This window comes from Cydia fagiglandana, chromosome Z (assembly GCF_963556715.1).
Source record: "Cydia fagiglandana chromosome Z, ilCydFagi1.1, whole genome shotgun sequence".
NCBI classification, from domain to species: Eukaryota; Metazoa; Arthropoda; class Insecta; order Lepidoptera; family Tortricidae; genus Cydia; species Cydia fagiglandana.
The window spans coordinates 950,055-966,426 of NC_085959.1; the positions used below are offsets into that span (position 1 = coordinate 950,055).

Sequence of the window (16,372 nt, forward strand, 5' to 3'; positions counted from 1 at the left end):
AACTCTGATAATGAGAACGCATGGTGTCTTTGGATTGGAAGCTCAAACGTCATTTGGTTTTATTTATTTATTTATGTATTGGAGATCCAACAGCTATCTATACAGGGTTTTGTTAAACTAAAGTACTTGCACCAAATATTGGAATTAGGTTGCCGAGCGAACCTAAGATATAAAGGTCTATTTAGATGGAGACTATTTCGAGACGCTTACATTAAGGCGCCTAAAAACATTTTCGGTGATATTTTTTCGCCGGCACGGAATAGAACACGAGTCTATTTTATGGCGGCAGTGACCCCCGCCCACGTCTCTCGCAGCCCCCGCGCCTATTTTTCGGACTCGGGTAAATACGTCGCTGCCAGTCGCTACCACGCCTCTTGCTTTTGCGTTGCTTTTTTAACATCAGAGCTCCTGAATTCATTTTAAATGATGGAGATCCCGAGATAGACTACAGATCTCCTGATATCCTGGATCTCGCGAGTTATCAGGAGATAACTTGAGAGACTTTACTTAATTCAATGTATGTACTTCTTTGTTAAGTTTTATTGACATTTGTTATTGACATTTAAATTTTATTTTAGAAACATTCTAGACTAGTATTTTTTATACAATTTTTTTTTATGTTTGACGATCTTTTTGTGAAATTCTTAGTATTAAATTTGATCTGTATAATAATCCAATATTACTATGGAATAATATTAACTTCAATAAATTGCTCTGATAATTAGCTTAAGATAATATATTATTATGTAAAACGTTCATAAGTGCTTGTTACTAGGCCTACATGAATAAAGTATTTTTGACTTTGACTTTGACTAATATCTAGGAGATGCGCAAAAACTAGAAACGTCGGCTGTGGCGTCGTGCTAATGACTGGCACTGAAAAGGCACCGTGTAAACGACTAGTGTCGGTTTGCTGGTCACTGGCGGCGAGATGTAGGCGGCTGGAAATAGTCATTGTCTAAACTAGTCTAAAGGGTCTGAAGATGTGCTTTAGGAAGACAATGGCGCCGTAATTTAAGCGGTAAAATCGACCATAATGATTGTAAATGTAGGCTGTCAGTTTTCGCCCAGGCCACAAAAACAATAGCAGTTTGTGTTACAAGGGATCAAAATGATATATTTCCGACATTTCCGTCAAGGGCGTACATTGAATCCTGAATGAAGCGATGGATTCTAAAGTAGAATCTTAAGCGTAATGAGGGATTCAAGTGTTAACGCCCAAGACGACATCATTTTGATAGCGTGTGACACATACTGCTTTTCACATCACCCTTTAAGACATTGTTACGTTCCATAATATTATAACTTATAACTTAAAAAAAAGTAAGCAAAAAAGAAAAAAAAAACGTATCCCACAACAGAAAAGTGTCACTTTGATTCCACCTAGCAGGGAAGAAAAGTACCACTTTGATCCCTCCTAATAGCGGGGAAGAATAAGACCTTTTTTGAATAGGTGATGTGAAAACTGATTTTCATCATTTTAAAACAACTTGCAAACTATCAATATTTTCAGGGTTCCGTACCCAAAGGGTACAACCGGGACCCTATTACTATAAGACTCGACTGTTCGTCTGTCTGTCACCTGGCTGTATCTCATGAACCGTCATAGCTAGAAAGTTGAAATTTTGACACGTATTTCTGTTGCCGCTATAACAACAGATACTAAAAAGTACGGAACGCTCGGTGGGCGAGTCGGACTCGCACTTTGTCCGGGTTTTTTTGACACACACTACTATTGCTAACTGTGCTTTTTATGGTTCCGTGTCCAAATTGCAAAAACGGGATCTTATTCTTATTACTGTCTGTCTGTCACCTGGCTGTATCTCATGAACCGTGATAGCTAGGTAATTGAAATTTTCACAGATAATGTATTTCTGTTGCCGCTATAACAACAAATACTATAAGCGGCCAAGTGCGAGTCGGACTCGCCCTTGAAGGGTTCCGTAACAGCAAGTAACGTAATAAAATTGCGATTTACGATTTATGACGTATTAAAAAAAACTACTTACTAGATCTCGTTCAAATCAATTTTCGGTGGATGTTTGAATGGTATTGGTAATGTACATCATAATATTTTTTTAGTCTTATCATTCTCTTATTTTAGAAGTTACAGGGTAGGGGTCATCCATTAATTACATCACACGTTTAGGGGGAGGGAGGGGGTCAAGAAAATGTGACATATTGTGACATGGGGGAGGGGAGAGACACAAACTTTGTGACGTCACTTTAACTTCATCAGTAACCGAAAATTTATTTAATTTATTTTATTAGCTGTACATTTAAATAACAAGTTTTTAAAACGATAATCGTTTTTATTCGATTAATTTTCTTTCCTAAGCAGTTCTGTGTTATAAAATTACTAATATTTATATCGTCAAAAATATTTATAATACTTAGGTACTTAATTCGATTTGGCGATTTCGTAGAAAAAATGTGACGTCACACTAGGGGGGGAGGGGTTTGCCAAATGTGACCAAGTGTGACAAGGAGGGGGGGAGGGGTCAAAAAACGTAGAAATTCGTGTGACGTAATTAATGGATGACCCCGTAGGGGGGGGGACACATTTTACCACTTTGGAAGTGTCTCTCGCGCAAACTATTCAGTTTAGAAAAAAATGATATTAGAAACCTCAATATCATTTTTGAAGACCTATCCGAGAAGAGAAATTCGAGTTTCAGTTCTAAGTATGGGGGACCCTCAAAATTTATCGTTTTTTCTTTTCTATTTTTGTGTAAAAATCTTAATGCGGTTCACAGAATACATCTACTTACCAAGTTTCAACAGTATAGTTCTTATAGTTTCGGAAAAAAGTGGCTGTGACATACACGGACAGACAGACAGACGGACAGACATGACGAATCCATAAGGGCTCCGTTTTTTGCCATTTGGCTACGGAACCCTAAAAACAGAATACTTAGGACATACTGAAAATTCCTGGAACTGGCCACTTAGAAAAAATAGGTCGTCTCATATATCAGAATCCACAAGCTTTCAGTATGGCCACGTATAATATATATAGTCTGGCTAGCCAAAAATTGTTGACAGTTATTTCGTTGTTGTATCACCAATTTTCTATGATTTAAAAAAAAAGCAAAAATCAGTTGTCAATTTATGTCATTCATTCAAATTGTTTTCGGTTTATAAGGGATATTTTAAATAATGTTAATTATGTCTATACTGAATGAGGTTCGCAAACTATTATTTAAGCTCGTAAATAATTACGACAACGTGCGAAGTCGACGTGTAGCGTTATATAACGAACTCCTTAACAAATGTAAACAAATTAGGAGGTTGGTGCTCTATAAATATTTTGATACTTAGCATTTAGCATATTTGGCATAGTACTTATGTATTTTTTGATGATGGATTAATATTACGGTATTATCGAGCTAGGTCTTATTTACACTACATTTCATTTTCCGCCTTGTTACAATGGTATATGGTGAGAGAGTGTTATCATATGTGTTTATCGTTGACTGTACTTTAGAAATTATGACGGTAGAAATTATGTGAGCTGACTTTGAGTGCACGTCAACATATATTTAACTTATATCCTTAGGTACCTAGCGTGTGCATAGAAATTCAAAAATATTTTCTAATATCAAAACTATAATTCCTACTACAAAAACTGTGACCAGCCCTAGATTTTTTGAATTTCCCGCCAAACATTTAAGTAAAAATTCAGTAGCCAGACTCTATTTAATCTCTCTATCTATCTAGTACTTGGCCGGTTTTCTCATTCGCATGTCTCATCTGCTTCTCGTTGATTTCTAATGAGCCTAAACTCGGATGTGTTTGTATTTTTCCACCAAGGTGTTCCTTTTGTTACCTTCCGACTCCATCATCAGATCAGCTCCATGTTAGCATATTATTGCATGTCATCGGAATTACAGAAGTAGGTACTGCGAATTTCAACTAAATTATATATATATATATATATATACTGATTTCCAATTCAAGTGGGTCTAATACAAAACGCTAATCGAAGCTAAATCAAAGTGTGTAAAACACAACTACAATCATATCAGAACCCTTCCTTTTGGCTTGGCCGTACCGTACCGTACGTACAGCAAACACTGTTAACCGTCCATCGGTGGAACTTATGCCTTTTGTAATAATGTTGACGAACTGTCAGTTGACAGAGTGTGCGACGACACACTGCATGATATCTAGCCCGGCTTTATGTGCGTAGCCATCTTATAAACATGGTCACTAAGGAGCTATTGATTGCATTTCTTATATTGATCAAACATCTAAAAACGACCTTGAGAACAAACCTAATTGCACTATTGCGTTTTACTATCTTGTAGCGTACACCTAATGTGGCTCAGAGCTCTTCAAATACAATGGAGCATATAAACCTACTCGTGGTCACCACACGGCACACATAGGCGCTCCCGTACCAATTTAGTATGGGAGCTACAACTACACCTATTTCGGATATACTACTGCTCAACAAATATTTAAGCACCCGTAAATTTCTTCATACAATTGTATACAAAAATTAATTGCAAAATATATGTTAGATTGAATTTTTATTATTCAAACTATTAAAATATGCCATTTAAATTACTTACTATTAAACATTCGCACTGCAGTTACCACACACACTGATACGCAAAGGCAGAGCATACATAGGCACAAGAAATACATGAAAAACACATTAAAAATATATTACGTTTTTGTTAATCAACATAGCCATCATCACTATAGCTTAATTATTGTAACATGCATCATATAACTTTATTACTATAGCTTTACTATAACTATAACATATTTAATTTTACAGTGGATTGGTGGCCCTAGCTGTAATGCTGTCAAATTATCCTTGAATAAATATCAAATTATATTTTAAAAAACAATAAATCTCTAACATCGCCATCTGGTGTTCATTTGTTTTCGTTTTCTGAGATTTATTTCTTATTTAAGAAATTATTACTCCTCAAAATTGTGTCATTTAGGACCATAGTTGGATATTTTGGAGTAGATATACTTAGGTAGTTTGACGTGATCCTAAATCAATAATATCAACTCACCGCTTTAGCCATATTAAACATGGCCAGTATATGGTTCTCGTTGGAGACGAAGGCGTCGGTGTCGACTGTGATGTAGTTGTGCAGCACGGGCATCATGTCGGTGAAGTAGTCGAAGCTGTCCTTCTCGAACACTTGGTACAGCAGCTCCAGCACCTTCCACATGTCTTCCGAGATCTGCTTCGCTGTCAGGTTGCAGAGGAGGGTCATCGCTTCTTCGTAGTATTCTGGAAGGGATAATATTGTTATAATATCAATATAAATGTTATGGGTACCTACTGCAATCTCGAAATTGAGGTAAATTTGGATTAAATTTTACCCATCGATATTGGTGAAACAAAAAAACCGGGCAAGTGCGAGTCGGACTCGCGCACGAAGGGTTCCGTACCATAATGCAAAAAAAAGGAAAAAAAAAACGGTCACCCATCCAAGTACTGACCCCGCCCGACGTTGCCCCACTTAAGTCTTTATTTTATTCTGTTTTTAGTATTTGTTGTTATAGCGGCAACAGAAATACATCATGTGTGAAAATTTCAACTGTCTAGCTATCACGATTCGTGAGATACAAGGACAGACGGACGGACAGCAGAGTCTAGGAAGAGTCTAGGTAGCGGAGAGAGTAATAGGGTCCCGTTTTACCCTTTGGGTACGGAACCCTAAAAATAATCACAAAACAGTCTAGCTAAAGTGGCCTCCACAATCTCGCGAACTAAATTGACAGGTCAATGTGCACAAATGATACCACAGTTTGGCCAGTGCTGTTCATTTATCAATTTTTTCAAAAAAGTTTGACTTAGAGATTATCGCGAGAATTCACCGCTAGGGGCGCTACTGTTGCGCGGTTAGTTAATGTATCTTTAATGAAGCTGCATTTATTGATAAAAACAAAGAAAGAAATAAACAAACATAATAAAACTTACAAAACTATAGATAAAAAAATTGCCCCAGATCGCCGTCAACGGGCAAGGTGCCCAGAAGGCTGGCCGTATTTCCCCGCTGTATAGCGATGCTAATACGCTGGGCGAAATAGTGGCCAGCCCTCTGGTCACCAGAAGCCTCTATTAAGCGCGCCGACAAGTTTTTGTTATTTGGTATTTCGAAAATTGTGCAATTTGGGGTCATCCATTAATTACGTCACACGAATTTCTAGGTTTTTTGACCCCTCCCCCCCTCCTTGTCACACTTGGTCACATTTGGCAAACCCCTCCCCCCTAGTGTGACGTCACATTTTTTCTACGAAATCGCCAAATCGAATTAAGTATTATTAATATTTTATCAAAATATTTTTGACGATATAAATATTAGTAATTTTATAACCCTAAACTGCTTAGGAAAGAAAATTAAACGAATAAAAACGATCATCGTTTTAAAAATTTGTTATTTAAATGTACAGCGAATAAAATAAATTAAATAAATTTTCGGTTACGGATGAAGTTAAAGTGACGTCACAAAGTTTGTGTCTCCCCCCTCCCCCATGTCACAATATGTCACATTTTCTTGACCCCCTCCCTCCCCCTAAACGTGTGATGTAATTAATGGATGACCCCTTTCATAGTAATAGAGACAAGGATATTTGATAAACATATTGGAAATAAATAAATATCTTATTTTATTTATTTGTTAGGAAAAGTTACAGTTAGAATAACAAGTTAGGTGATAACATAGAAACAGTGATTTTGGCTCAAAATACAAATAAGGTCAGCCGTCAGACGGGGAAATATTTCGTACAATGTGATTAATTTTTCATTTAATTTGTGTGGTGTGGACGCCAATATTAAATCTTCTTGGTGATCCCTATTGCTTCGATTGTAAAGACCAGTCCCTAAACTGGACATTCAAGTTGACAATTAGGTCAGAATTTAAATAATTATGGATCAATCTCATCTACGGGCCACATGTAAAAAATTAAATCACCAATTTTAGATTTATGTCGACAACCGAGCTCTTGTAATAGTTGAAATAAACAACTTGCCCCTAAACATGCATACTAATATTAAAATTTGTCAATTTCGCATCCGCACCTCCTGATTTGATCGGTAACGTCACAATCTTACAATCGAATCAGGCACTTTTCTCGTCACATTCATATAAATCGAAATCGTTTGTGACCCCTAAACAATTATCACATGGGTAGTAAGTGCAATATCTTACTTATCGACATATACTCGTGAGTATTTTTACTTTTCTAATCCTGGTATTTTATTTGTCAAACTCATGTCAATTTAGTTCCCGAGATTTTGGAGGCGACCTTAATAGGGCTCTGAATTGGAAGGTCAAATGGCAGTCGTTACGTTACGTAAAAATTAGTTGTACTACGTAACTCTTGGGTTTAGATTGCAGAGTTGAGGCTTGTATATATATATATAAATATATATTTTAATAGCCTATTTGAGTGTCCCACTGCTGGGCAAAGGCCTCTCCCCTTATATATATATATATATATATATATATATATATATATATATATATATATATATATATATATATATATATATATATATTAAATATATTAATAACGGGTCACTCACGTATTTTAAGTCGAAAAACGCTCGACTCTCACTCTCTCTTAATATATTTAAAGTCTGTGTCTCACGGAGGTTTTGTTATTTTAAGTCCTATAATACCTATACCATGGACGCCATCGCACATACTAAGCCTCGCTTTACTAACGGAGGCTGTAACTGATTTGGAACTGACCGATAATATTATTGTGCAAGATGTGCCCCACCACAGTGAGCACAGTCTTCTCGAGTTGCGCCATGATCTCCGGGTTATCCTCCATCACGTTCAGCACCGTCTCCATGGTGTTCAGCAGCCCCATAGCTGTGATGGCCTTCTCATCCGTTCCCGAGTCTGTCTCTATAATAATACAAAGTTTATTAAAAGAAAGATACAATAACATACACTAGGTTTCACACTAGGCCTAGGCTAGGCCTGTATCGTGGTGACCGCTCTACAGAATACTCGCGCCGAATGATGGTCACTATGACAGTTCCTTCAAGCCGGCCTATGGAACTCTCCGCGTGAGCTCGGATTTATACCTACGACTCTGCTCCCGTTCACGTTAGAAAAGCAAGCCAGTTGGGTTGGTTGCCACACGCGATCACGCACGCACGTCACCGCGCGCCGCACTGACAATTTTTACGATAGTTACAAGCTACGTAGGTACTATTGAATTACTTTAATTAAACATGTAGTGTTTATTAATTTACGACAAATGTACCTATACTTAGATATCTATTTGAAATAGGTAGCTTGGTAAATGTGCATTTTATCGACAGTAAGATCTTAATTTTACACCGGAAAATAAGTACTCATTTATTATTAATATGTTTCAACTTGGCACAGTTGTTCCTTATATCAAAACAAGCCGATTTAGATCGGTAGCCCACAGGAGCCCCCCCTCTGGGGCCCGAGAACTTCTTATTAATTGAGAACAGGAACCATGGAGTGGTTGGCCCTAACTAAATAGTATGCTTCTACACAAACGCGAGGCTCTGTGATAATTTTTTCCTAGGTCCCTTTTTTCACTGAACAACACATTAAAAAAATATTTGTACGCTTTTCTATCTTTATAGATTCTACAACAATAAACAATACATTCAATCGGTCTCCAGACTCTCCAGAGACGCGAAGTTTTTTTATGCAATTTCCTTTTAAAAAGGGTAAGTAAGTTATGGTTTTATAATCTGTATTAAATAGGCGTTATCGTCATATTTTTTGTATGTAGTAAAACCAGGCACTTTAATTTTAACAATAAAAAACAAAAATTACACTTTAAAAATTAGATTTGAGTATAAAAAAAATTACAAATTGCAAATTTTTTATACCAGAAATGAATTCTACGTTATTGATTTATCCGAAATTGATACTAAATATGACTTATTAGCTAAACGGGGCCTGTTAAAATTTTTAGAATGAAGCCGGGCGGAGCGGTGTTTTGACCCCCCCTCTCGGGCCCCAGAGGGGCTCCTATGGGAGTGTGGGCTACCGATCTAAATCGGCTTGTTTTGATATAAGGAACAACTGTGTCCCTAGTGAATAAAGGTACATGTCTCGGGCAGCGCGGTTGTAAATGGGTATAAGTTCCAAGTAACACCTATGCCCTTTTACTCCTAAGCTGCGTGAGACTTGTACTCTTATTCACTAGGGCCACAGTTGTGCCAAGTTTCGTGATTTAATCAAGAAAAAAAAGGTTCTTGCACTTAACACCCTCACTAAAGTGTCTTTTGGATGGATACAATTTAAAAAATAATTCAAGAATGATATAACTAAGGTTGGTATTCCACCTGTCAATTTCTTGCTCCAATGTACATTGCGTCTTACTCTCTCACTAAGCAAAATGTGAGACGCAAATACACAAGGTGGAATACCACCCTAATACATATGTATATGTCTTTACCGTATTTTTGTTACTTAAATAAATTAATGTGCTAAACTTCTAAACATGGAATTCCTTGCCGGCGTCTATATTTCCGTGCTCTTATAACCCGGCAACCTTCAAATCAAGAGTGAACAGGCACCTTCTGGGCGAGCTCGCTCCATCGTAGGCCACGTCTACGCCTCGGCTAGTCTGTGGCCATGAGTAAACCCATGCATAATAAAAAAAAAAAAACAAATGTCTACCATTTTAAGTGACACCATAGACAAAAATATACTCGTATATTTTTAGTGCTCACTCCATACATCAGTTTTACGAAACGACTATTAGTTTTGTAGTCGACAGCGTCACGACACTATATAATTCTAGTATTTATCAAGTAGCGGTACTGATAATTCCGCTACTCGATGCTAGATGTCGACTGGGAAAATAATAGTCGTTTTGGTACCAAAACTGATGTATGGAGTTAGGACTCTATTCTTTCTATATTTCTCTATGGTGGCAGCTGCACCAAGTAAAAATGTACTGACATATGGAGTATGGACCATCGCAAGTGACAGCCGGAAATCATGGTGTGTTAGTGTGTAAACGATGTAGTGTTTGTCCCTGATGTGATTGAGTACTGTTAACTTACCTATGACTTTCCGGAAGGTTGTCGCCAGATGCTCAGTGATCTCGTAGGCCATGGGCATCAGTTGCTCGGTGTACAGCGGTACAATCTTCTGTAAGACGCTGGCTATGTTGTCATTCTCAGTTTCTCGGATAACTTTTAGAAGTTCTGTCGTGACCGCTTTCACTTGAGGCTCTAGTAACTTGTGGACTTTCTCTTGTGATCCGAGTAGAGTTTGTAATGCGATAGCAGCTTCTACTTTGACCGGTAAGTCAGTGTCGTTGAGTAAAGCGTTGACGGTCAAGCGGACGGCTTCAACTAGGAGTGGTTCGCTCTTGAAGCGAACGGTGGCGAAGCAGTGCAGCACCCAGCAGGCCCGGGCTCTCATGTAACCGAGAGGATTGCTGTATTCAGGGAACACATATTGGCTGAGAAGAGAGTCTATTTCTTCCTTGTAGAATTTCTTTTTCATGAGTAAGTCGCTGAGTGTTCCGACCATGTGGAGGGCCCCATCCCGCTGCCTGGGGCTGTACTCTCCGTTCTGGCTGGTGAGGACCTGCATGCAGAGCTGCATGGTACGTTCGAGCATCTCTTTCCGCTTCTTGCAGCAGGATATGAGGAGGGTTTGGGCGGCGATTATGGGCGACACGAAGTCTTCGAATATGTCTACAACAATTTATTGAAATTTATCTTATCTTATCATTTTAAAGCTCTTAGATATAGAAGAAAAGAAACAGATAAACGTCGTATTGATTACCCATTTTGTATTTTGTCGGTGAATAAGGTCGATAAGTTCCTGCTTCGCCAGATTCTTGTTTCCTTGGATTCTCGTTTAGTCAGATTATGAATTTGTGACGCATTAAAGTAAATCCGGCGAATCGGCAGCGTTTTGGTAACTTTGGAGAATATTATCAACTCACCGAATTTGATTCGTATGTACTCGTGCGGGTCCGTGTTCCAGAGGTCCTCGTCGGCCTCGGAGTAGGACATGAGCGGGAACAGTACGTCCTTGATTATCTCGAACATGTTCGGCTTCAGGATCTTCCATGAGTGCGAGTGCGACACGCTGACAAACAAGTATTTTGTTAAACAGCATAAATATGCGATGGCGATCTTTTGATATTGACTGTACTTTAACTTGGAACAGACGAGCGTAGCGACCATTAGACATCCCCTGACCCTACTGTATCCCCTGGCTTAACCTTTTGGACGCCAATGACCGATATATCCGCACAGCAGGTCCAACGCCAAAGACGGATTAATCGGTCACCGACCACAGAGCAACATAGACCTACGTGCATATGCATAAAGTTTAATTTCAGTTTTGACACTTCGGTGACGTGGCGTCCGAGTGACAGCTTTTGTGTTTGACACGGCGTCGAAAAAGTTAATGATGTTGCGTTGTTTTATCATACAGCTCATATCGTATTGCGGTCTATATTCGCAGCCAAGACGCACTGGCGAAACAACCTTAGGGTTTATTACGCTTACGGAGACGAAGGAACGGAGACAATAAGTATAATTATGTATTTATGGAGGGTTTTCTGATTGTGTATTAAAACATTTAAAAAGGGCTTGGTTGATTTTGTTGCGTGTTTCGGTGAAGGTAACGTGATGCACCAGCTATGGGTTCTTTACCTCTACCATCAGTTGACCTTTAGGTGACCGGTAGAGGCACTGTACAATTACTCCATACATTTTCCTTAACATTCTTTATATCAACAGTATCAACTGTCATTTACGGAACTCATGGTTAGGTTAACGCACTCTATAGCCCTGTTATAATTATAATTTAGTGGAAAGTTTAAAATGTCTAGTTTATAGAGCGGGCAGTAGGTACCAGTGGTCGATGTAGCTGATGGTCTGCTGCAGCACCCTGGGGGACACGTATATCTTGTTGCGGTGCTGGTCCAGCACGCGCAGCAGCACGTCGAGGATGCCGCCGGTGAAGGTCGTCAGGTACCACTCCGCGAACTGCACGTACTCTTTACGCGTGTTCACGGGGCTGCCGTATCTGCGGGCAAATTCACTTTCATTTAACGACGGGGAAATGCTATTTACATACATTATACGAGTGTTGCACTACCTCATAAGGCCTACGCATGTGCAGTCCCTACACGCGCCGCGCTGCACTTGCACCATTCCACTAACCCGGGGTTAACCGGTTAAACCAGGAGTTGCCATGGTTAGCCATACAATTTGACACTAGGTTAACAGTTTAACCGCTTAACCCCGGGTTAGTGGAATGGTGCAAGTGGGCCTTAGTAAAGAAATTCCAGGATTAAAATTGGTGAGTTTTCCTGACGACACGAGTGCAGTCTTGTCGAGCCCAACTATTGCTGACGACACGAGTGCAGTCTTGTCGAGCCCAACTATTGCTGACGACACGAGTGCAGTCTTGTCGAGCCCAACTATTGCTGACGACACGAGTGCAGTCTTGTCGAGCCCAACTATTGCTGACGACACGAGTGCAGTCTTGTCGAGCCCAACTATTGCTGACGACACGAGTGCAGTCTTGTCGAGCCCAACTATTGCTGACGACACGAGTGCAGTCTTGTCGAGCCCAACTATTGCTGACGACACGAGTGCAGTCTTGTCGAGCCCAACTATTGCTGACGACACGAGTGCAGTCTTGTCGAGCCCAACTATTGCTGACGACACGAGTGCAGTCTTGTCGAGCCCAACTATTGCTGACGACACGAGTGCAGTCTTGTCGAGCCCAACTATTGCTGACGACACGAGTGCAGTCTTGTCGAGCCCAACTATTGCTGACGACACGAGTGCAGTCTTGTCGAGCCCAACTATTGCTGACGACACGAGTGCAGTCTTGTCGAGCCCAACTATTGCTGACGACACGAGTGCAGTCTTGTCGAGCCCAACTATTGATAATCTAAACGTTATCGTTAAGGTCAATTTAGCGCCAACACCATGTCAAACATGGCTACAGGCAAATAGTTTCATATTAAACAACTCAAAGACTTATGCTATGCTATTTAAAACTACAGCTAGAAATAAGGAGACTCTAAGAGTGTATATAAATGGCCTCATTCAACCTCATTCAACCCATGGATAGCACAAAAATATTGGGTATTCACTTAGATGCACTATTGAACTGGAAGGATGAATTAAACAGTATTGAAAACTCAATTAGTTCTGCTTGTTATGCTATTCGCAGCCTTAGGGATGAATTGACTGTGGAACAACTTAGGATGGTGTACTTTGCTCTTGTAGAATCCAAACTCCGCTACAGTATAAAACTTTGGGGCAACAGCTACACATACAACATAAATCGCGCTTTCGTGGCCCAAAAAGATGCTATACGTGCTATCACTTGGCTTCCTCCATGGGGAAGTTGTAGAGAACACTTCAAGAGTCTGAAAATACTTACTGTACCTCTACATACTACTTAGTTCTTTTAACGGTTGTTATCAAGCATCGCAATCGTTATGAAACGGAATCCGAAAGGTGTTACGGGGTGCCTCTAGGACTAAGAACTTGACTCCAAAATTAGCTCCGAGACTGGAGGTTGTAGAACACAGCGCCAGAGTTCAAGCGTTCAGATTGTTTAACAAGATGCCTACAGATTATAAAATTTAAAATGCGCCGCAACTTTTAGAGATAAGTTAAAAGTTTTATTTGTTAGAAAAATGCTGTTATGACATTAGGGTCATTCTGTAATAAACGCTACCGAGCGTTTAAAAAGTGAAAATTGGTTTAAGAAGTCAACGCTAACCTATTTCCATAGAAAACATACCAATCCTTAATGTCAGAATAAAATTTTTTTATATGAATTCCATGTTCTTGATCGCAACGTTTAAATGATAGGCGTAAAACTAATTCAATACAGCGATATTGGCAAGACTACGACTTGCCTAATAAGTTTACCTAACCTTGTTTAATCATGTTCACCGTATCAATAAACTATTTTGATTTTGATTTTTCGCGTTATTAACTATAGCCAAACATGTTTTGCCAAAGAAAGGCTATGATGTGAACCTATTCAAACCTATGTTTAACAGCTCAAAACATAAAAACGGCTTCCCTTTGTCTTGCATAATATCGATTGTCCGAAATACACTTCGCATAGCAGGTTTCACAGAAACATTTTTAACCGAATGATACTTTTGCATAATTGTATAATTAGCATAATTGTCATATCGCATAACATTCATTTGGCAGAATTTTGAATAGCAAAATACTAATATTGTCGATTTTACATACGCCGAATTGTATGTAGCATAAATTACATTCCACCGAATTTCTTATGGCATATTGCTCATAATTATTGCAAACTTGAATTACGCAGAATGTTATACAGCAGAATAAAAGTTCTGCCGAAATTGTTAGCCCATAATACTCATGTCACTGACTGAACCTACACAACAGGAATTGCTGCCAGAGCAACAGGTTAGATTAGGTTAGAACTGCGACCCCTACACAAAAGAAATTGTTGCCAGACCTGTAGGTTAGGTTAGGTTAGGGTTAGAACTGTGACCCCTACACGAAAGGAATTGCTTCCAGAAGTGTAGGTTAGGTTAGGTTAGAACTGCGACCCCTACACAAAAGAAATTGTCGCCAGACCTGTAGGTTAGGTTAGGGTTAGAACTGTGACCCCTACACGAAAGGAATTGCATCCAGAAGTGTAGGTTAGGTTAGGTTAGAACTGCGACCCCTACACAAAAGAAACTGCTTCCAAAACTGTAGGTCAGGTTAGAACTGCGACCCCTACATAAAAATAATTGCTGCCAGAACTACAGGTTAGGTTAGAACTGCGACCCCTACATAAAAGGAATAGCTGCCAGAACTGTAGGTTAGGTACGGTAAGAATTGCGATCCCTACACAAAAGGAACTGCTTCGAGAAGTGTAGGATAGGTTAGGTTAGGTTAGAACTGTGACCCCTACACAAAAGGAGCTGTTGCCAGAACTGTAGGTTAGGTTAGGGTTAGAACTGTGACCCCTACACAAAAGGAACTGCTTCCAGAACTGTAGGTTAGGTTAGAAAGAATTGCTTGCAGCAGTGTAGGTCAGGTTAGGTTAGAACTGCGACCCCTACACAAAAGGAACTGCTTCCAGAACTGTAGGTTAGGTTAGAACTACGACCCCTACTCAAAAGAAACTGCTTCCAGAACTGTAGGTTAGGTTAGAACTGCGACCCCTAGGTACACAAAAGGTACTGCTTCCAGAACTGTAGGTTAGGTTAGAACTGCGACCCCTAAGTATATAAAAGGAACTGCTTCCAGAAGTGTAGGTTAGGTTAGGTTGGGACTGCGACCCCTACACAAAAGAAACTGCTTCCAGAACTGTAGGTTAGGTTAGGTTAGAACTGCGACCTCTACACAAAAGTAATTGCTTCCAGAAGTGTAGGTTAGGTTAGGTTAGAACTGTGACGTCTGCTCAATAGGAACTGTTGGAGTAGGTGTTCATTGGTGAAGAAGGGTAAGGAAAATATTATTCTCATCAACACTATGCCAAATATGTTGAAGCGTATTAAGGAAGTTGTGCGAAAAGACAGTATGCCAAGTAAATATTATGCGACGCAATTTGCGGCAAAATAATTATTCGATTGTAGGATTATTCTTCAAATTGATTACGCCATTGCATTATTCAGCTTTACAAAATTGTGCGAAACAACAGTATGCCATGAAACTTATGCAAAAAGTAAATCTGCGAAATGATGATTCTGCCAAGGGTTGCTACGCAAAAGTAAAATATGACAATAAATTTTATGCAACATATTAGTAATCCTCATTTTTGAAGACCTATCCATAGATACCCCACAAGTATGGGTTTGATGAACTGTTTTTCTGTTTACGACAGCCAACATGGCAATGATAGTTCCATTCATCCAAATAGTCAAACAGTTTTTTAGTAAAATATAGTATTATGTAGCATTATATTTATATAATAACAAATAAATATTTACTTTATATGTGAAGGATTTTTTTTTGAACCTCCAAACTACTGAGGACGTCAGACGTATGGATTACGGTCAATGAGGTTGTCTATGCTGCTCTAAGAAATAATATGTCATGGATTGATGACGTCACGGCTTGGCTCGCTTCTGATTGGTGTTTCAGTCAAAATGGCCGATTGGAGAACTTAGCACTCTTATTTTATTGGACATATTACTAATCCTAATGTTTATACTGAGATTGGGCCATTTTTTGGTGCATTAGATGCTTCGCTGACGGCCTGAGATCACGTAATTTAAGTCTCATATTAACAGCTCGCGACTACACATCCCTAAAGGACACCATAAGAGCTGCCAAGGACGAAGAGTTGTCAACTTCACGGGCGCAGCCACAGGAGGAGATGTTTTTGGGAGCCCGAGGAAGACCACCAGGTGA

General features: G+C 39.3%; 1 protein-coding gene across 1 annotated transcript in view; it reads right to left on the reverse strand.

Moving 5' to 3' along the window:
* Positions 1-16,372, reverse strand: part of LOC134678974 (importin-7) — a 103,207-nt gene that overhangs the window by 47,879 nt on the left and 38,956 nt on the right. The window contains exons 4-8 of the mRNA XM_063537733.1: positions 11,865-12,038; positions 10,945-11,090; positions 10,049-10,690; positions 7,731-7,892; positions 5,037-5,260 (exon numbers count right to left, since the gene is read on the reverse strand). Coding sequence (XP_063393803.1) covers positions 5,037-5,260; positions 7,731-7,892; positions 10,049-10,690; positions 10,945-11,090; positions 11,865-12,038 — 1,348 coding nt within the window. The remainder of the gene's footprint in view (positions 1-5,036; positions 5,261-7,730; positions 7,893-10,048; positions 10,691-10,944; positions 11,091-11,864; positions 12,039-16,372) is intronic.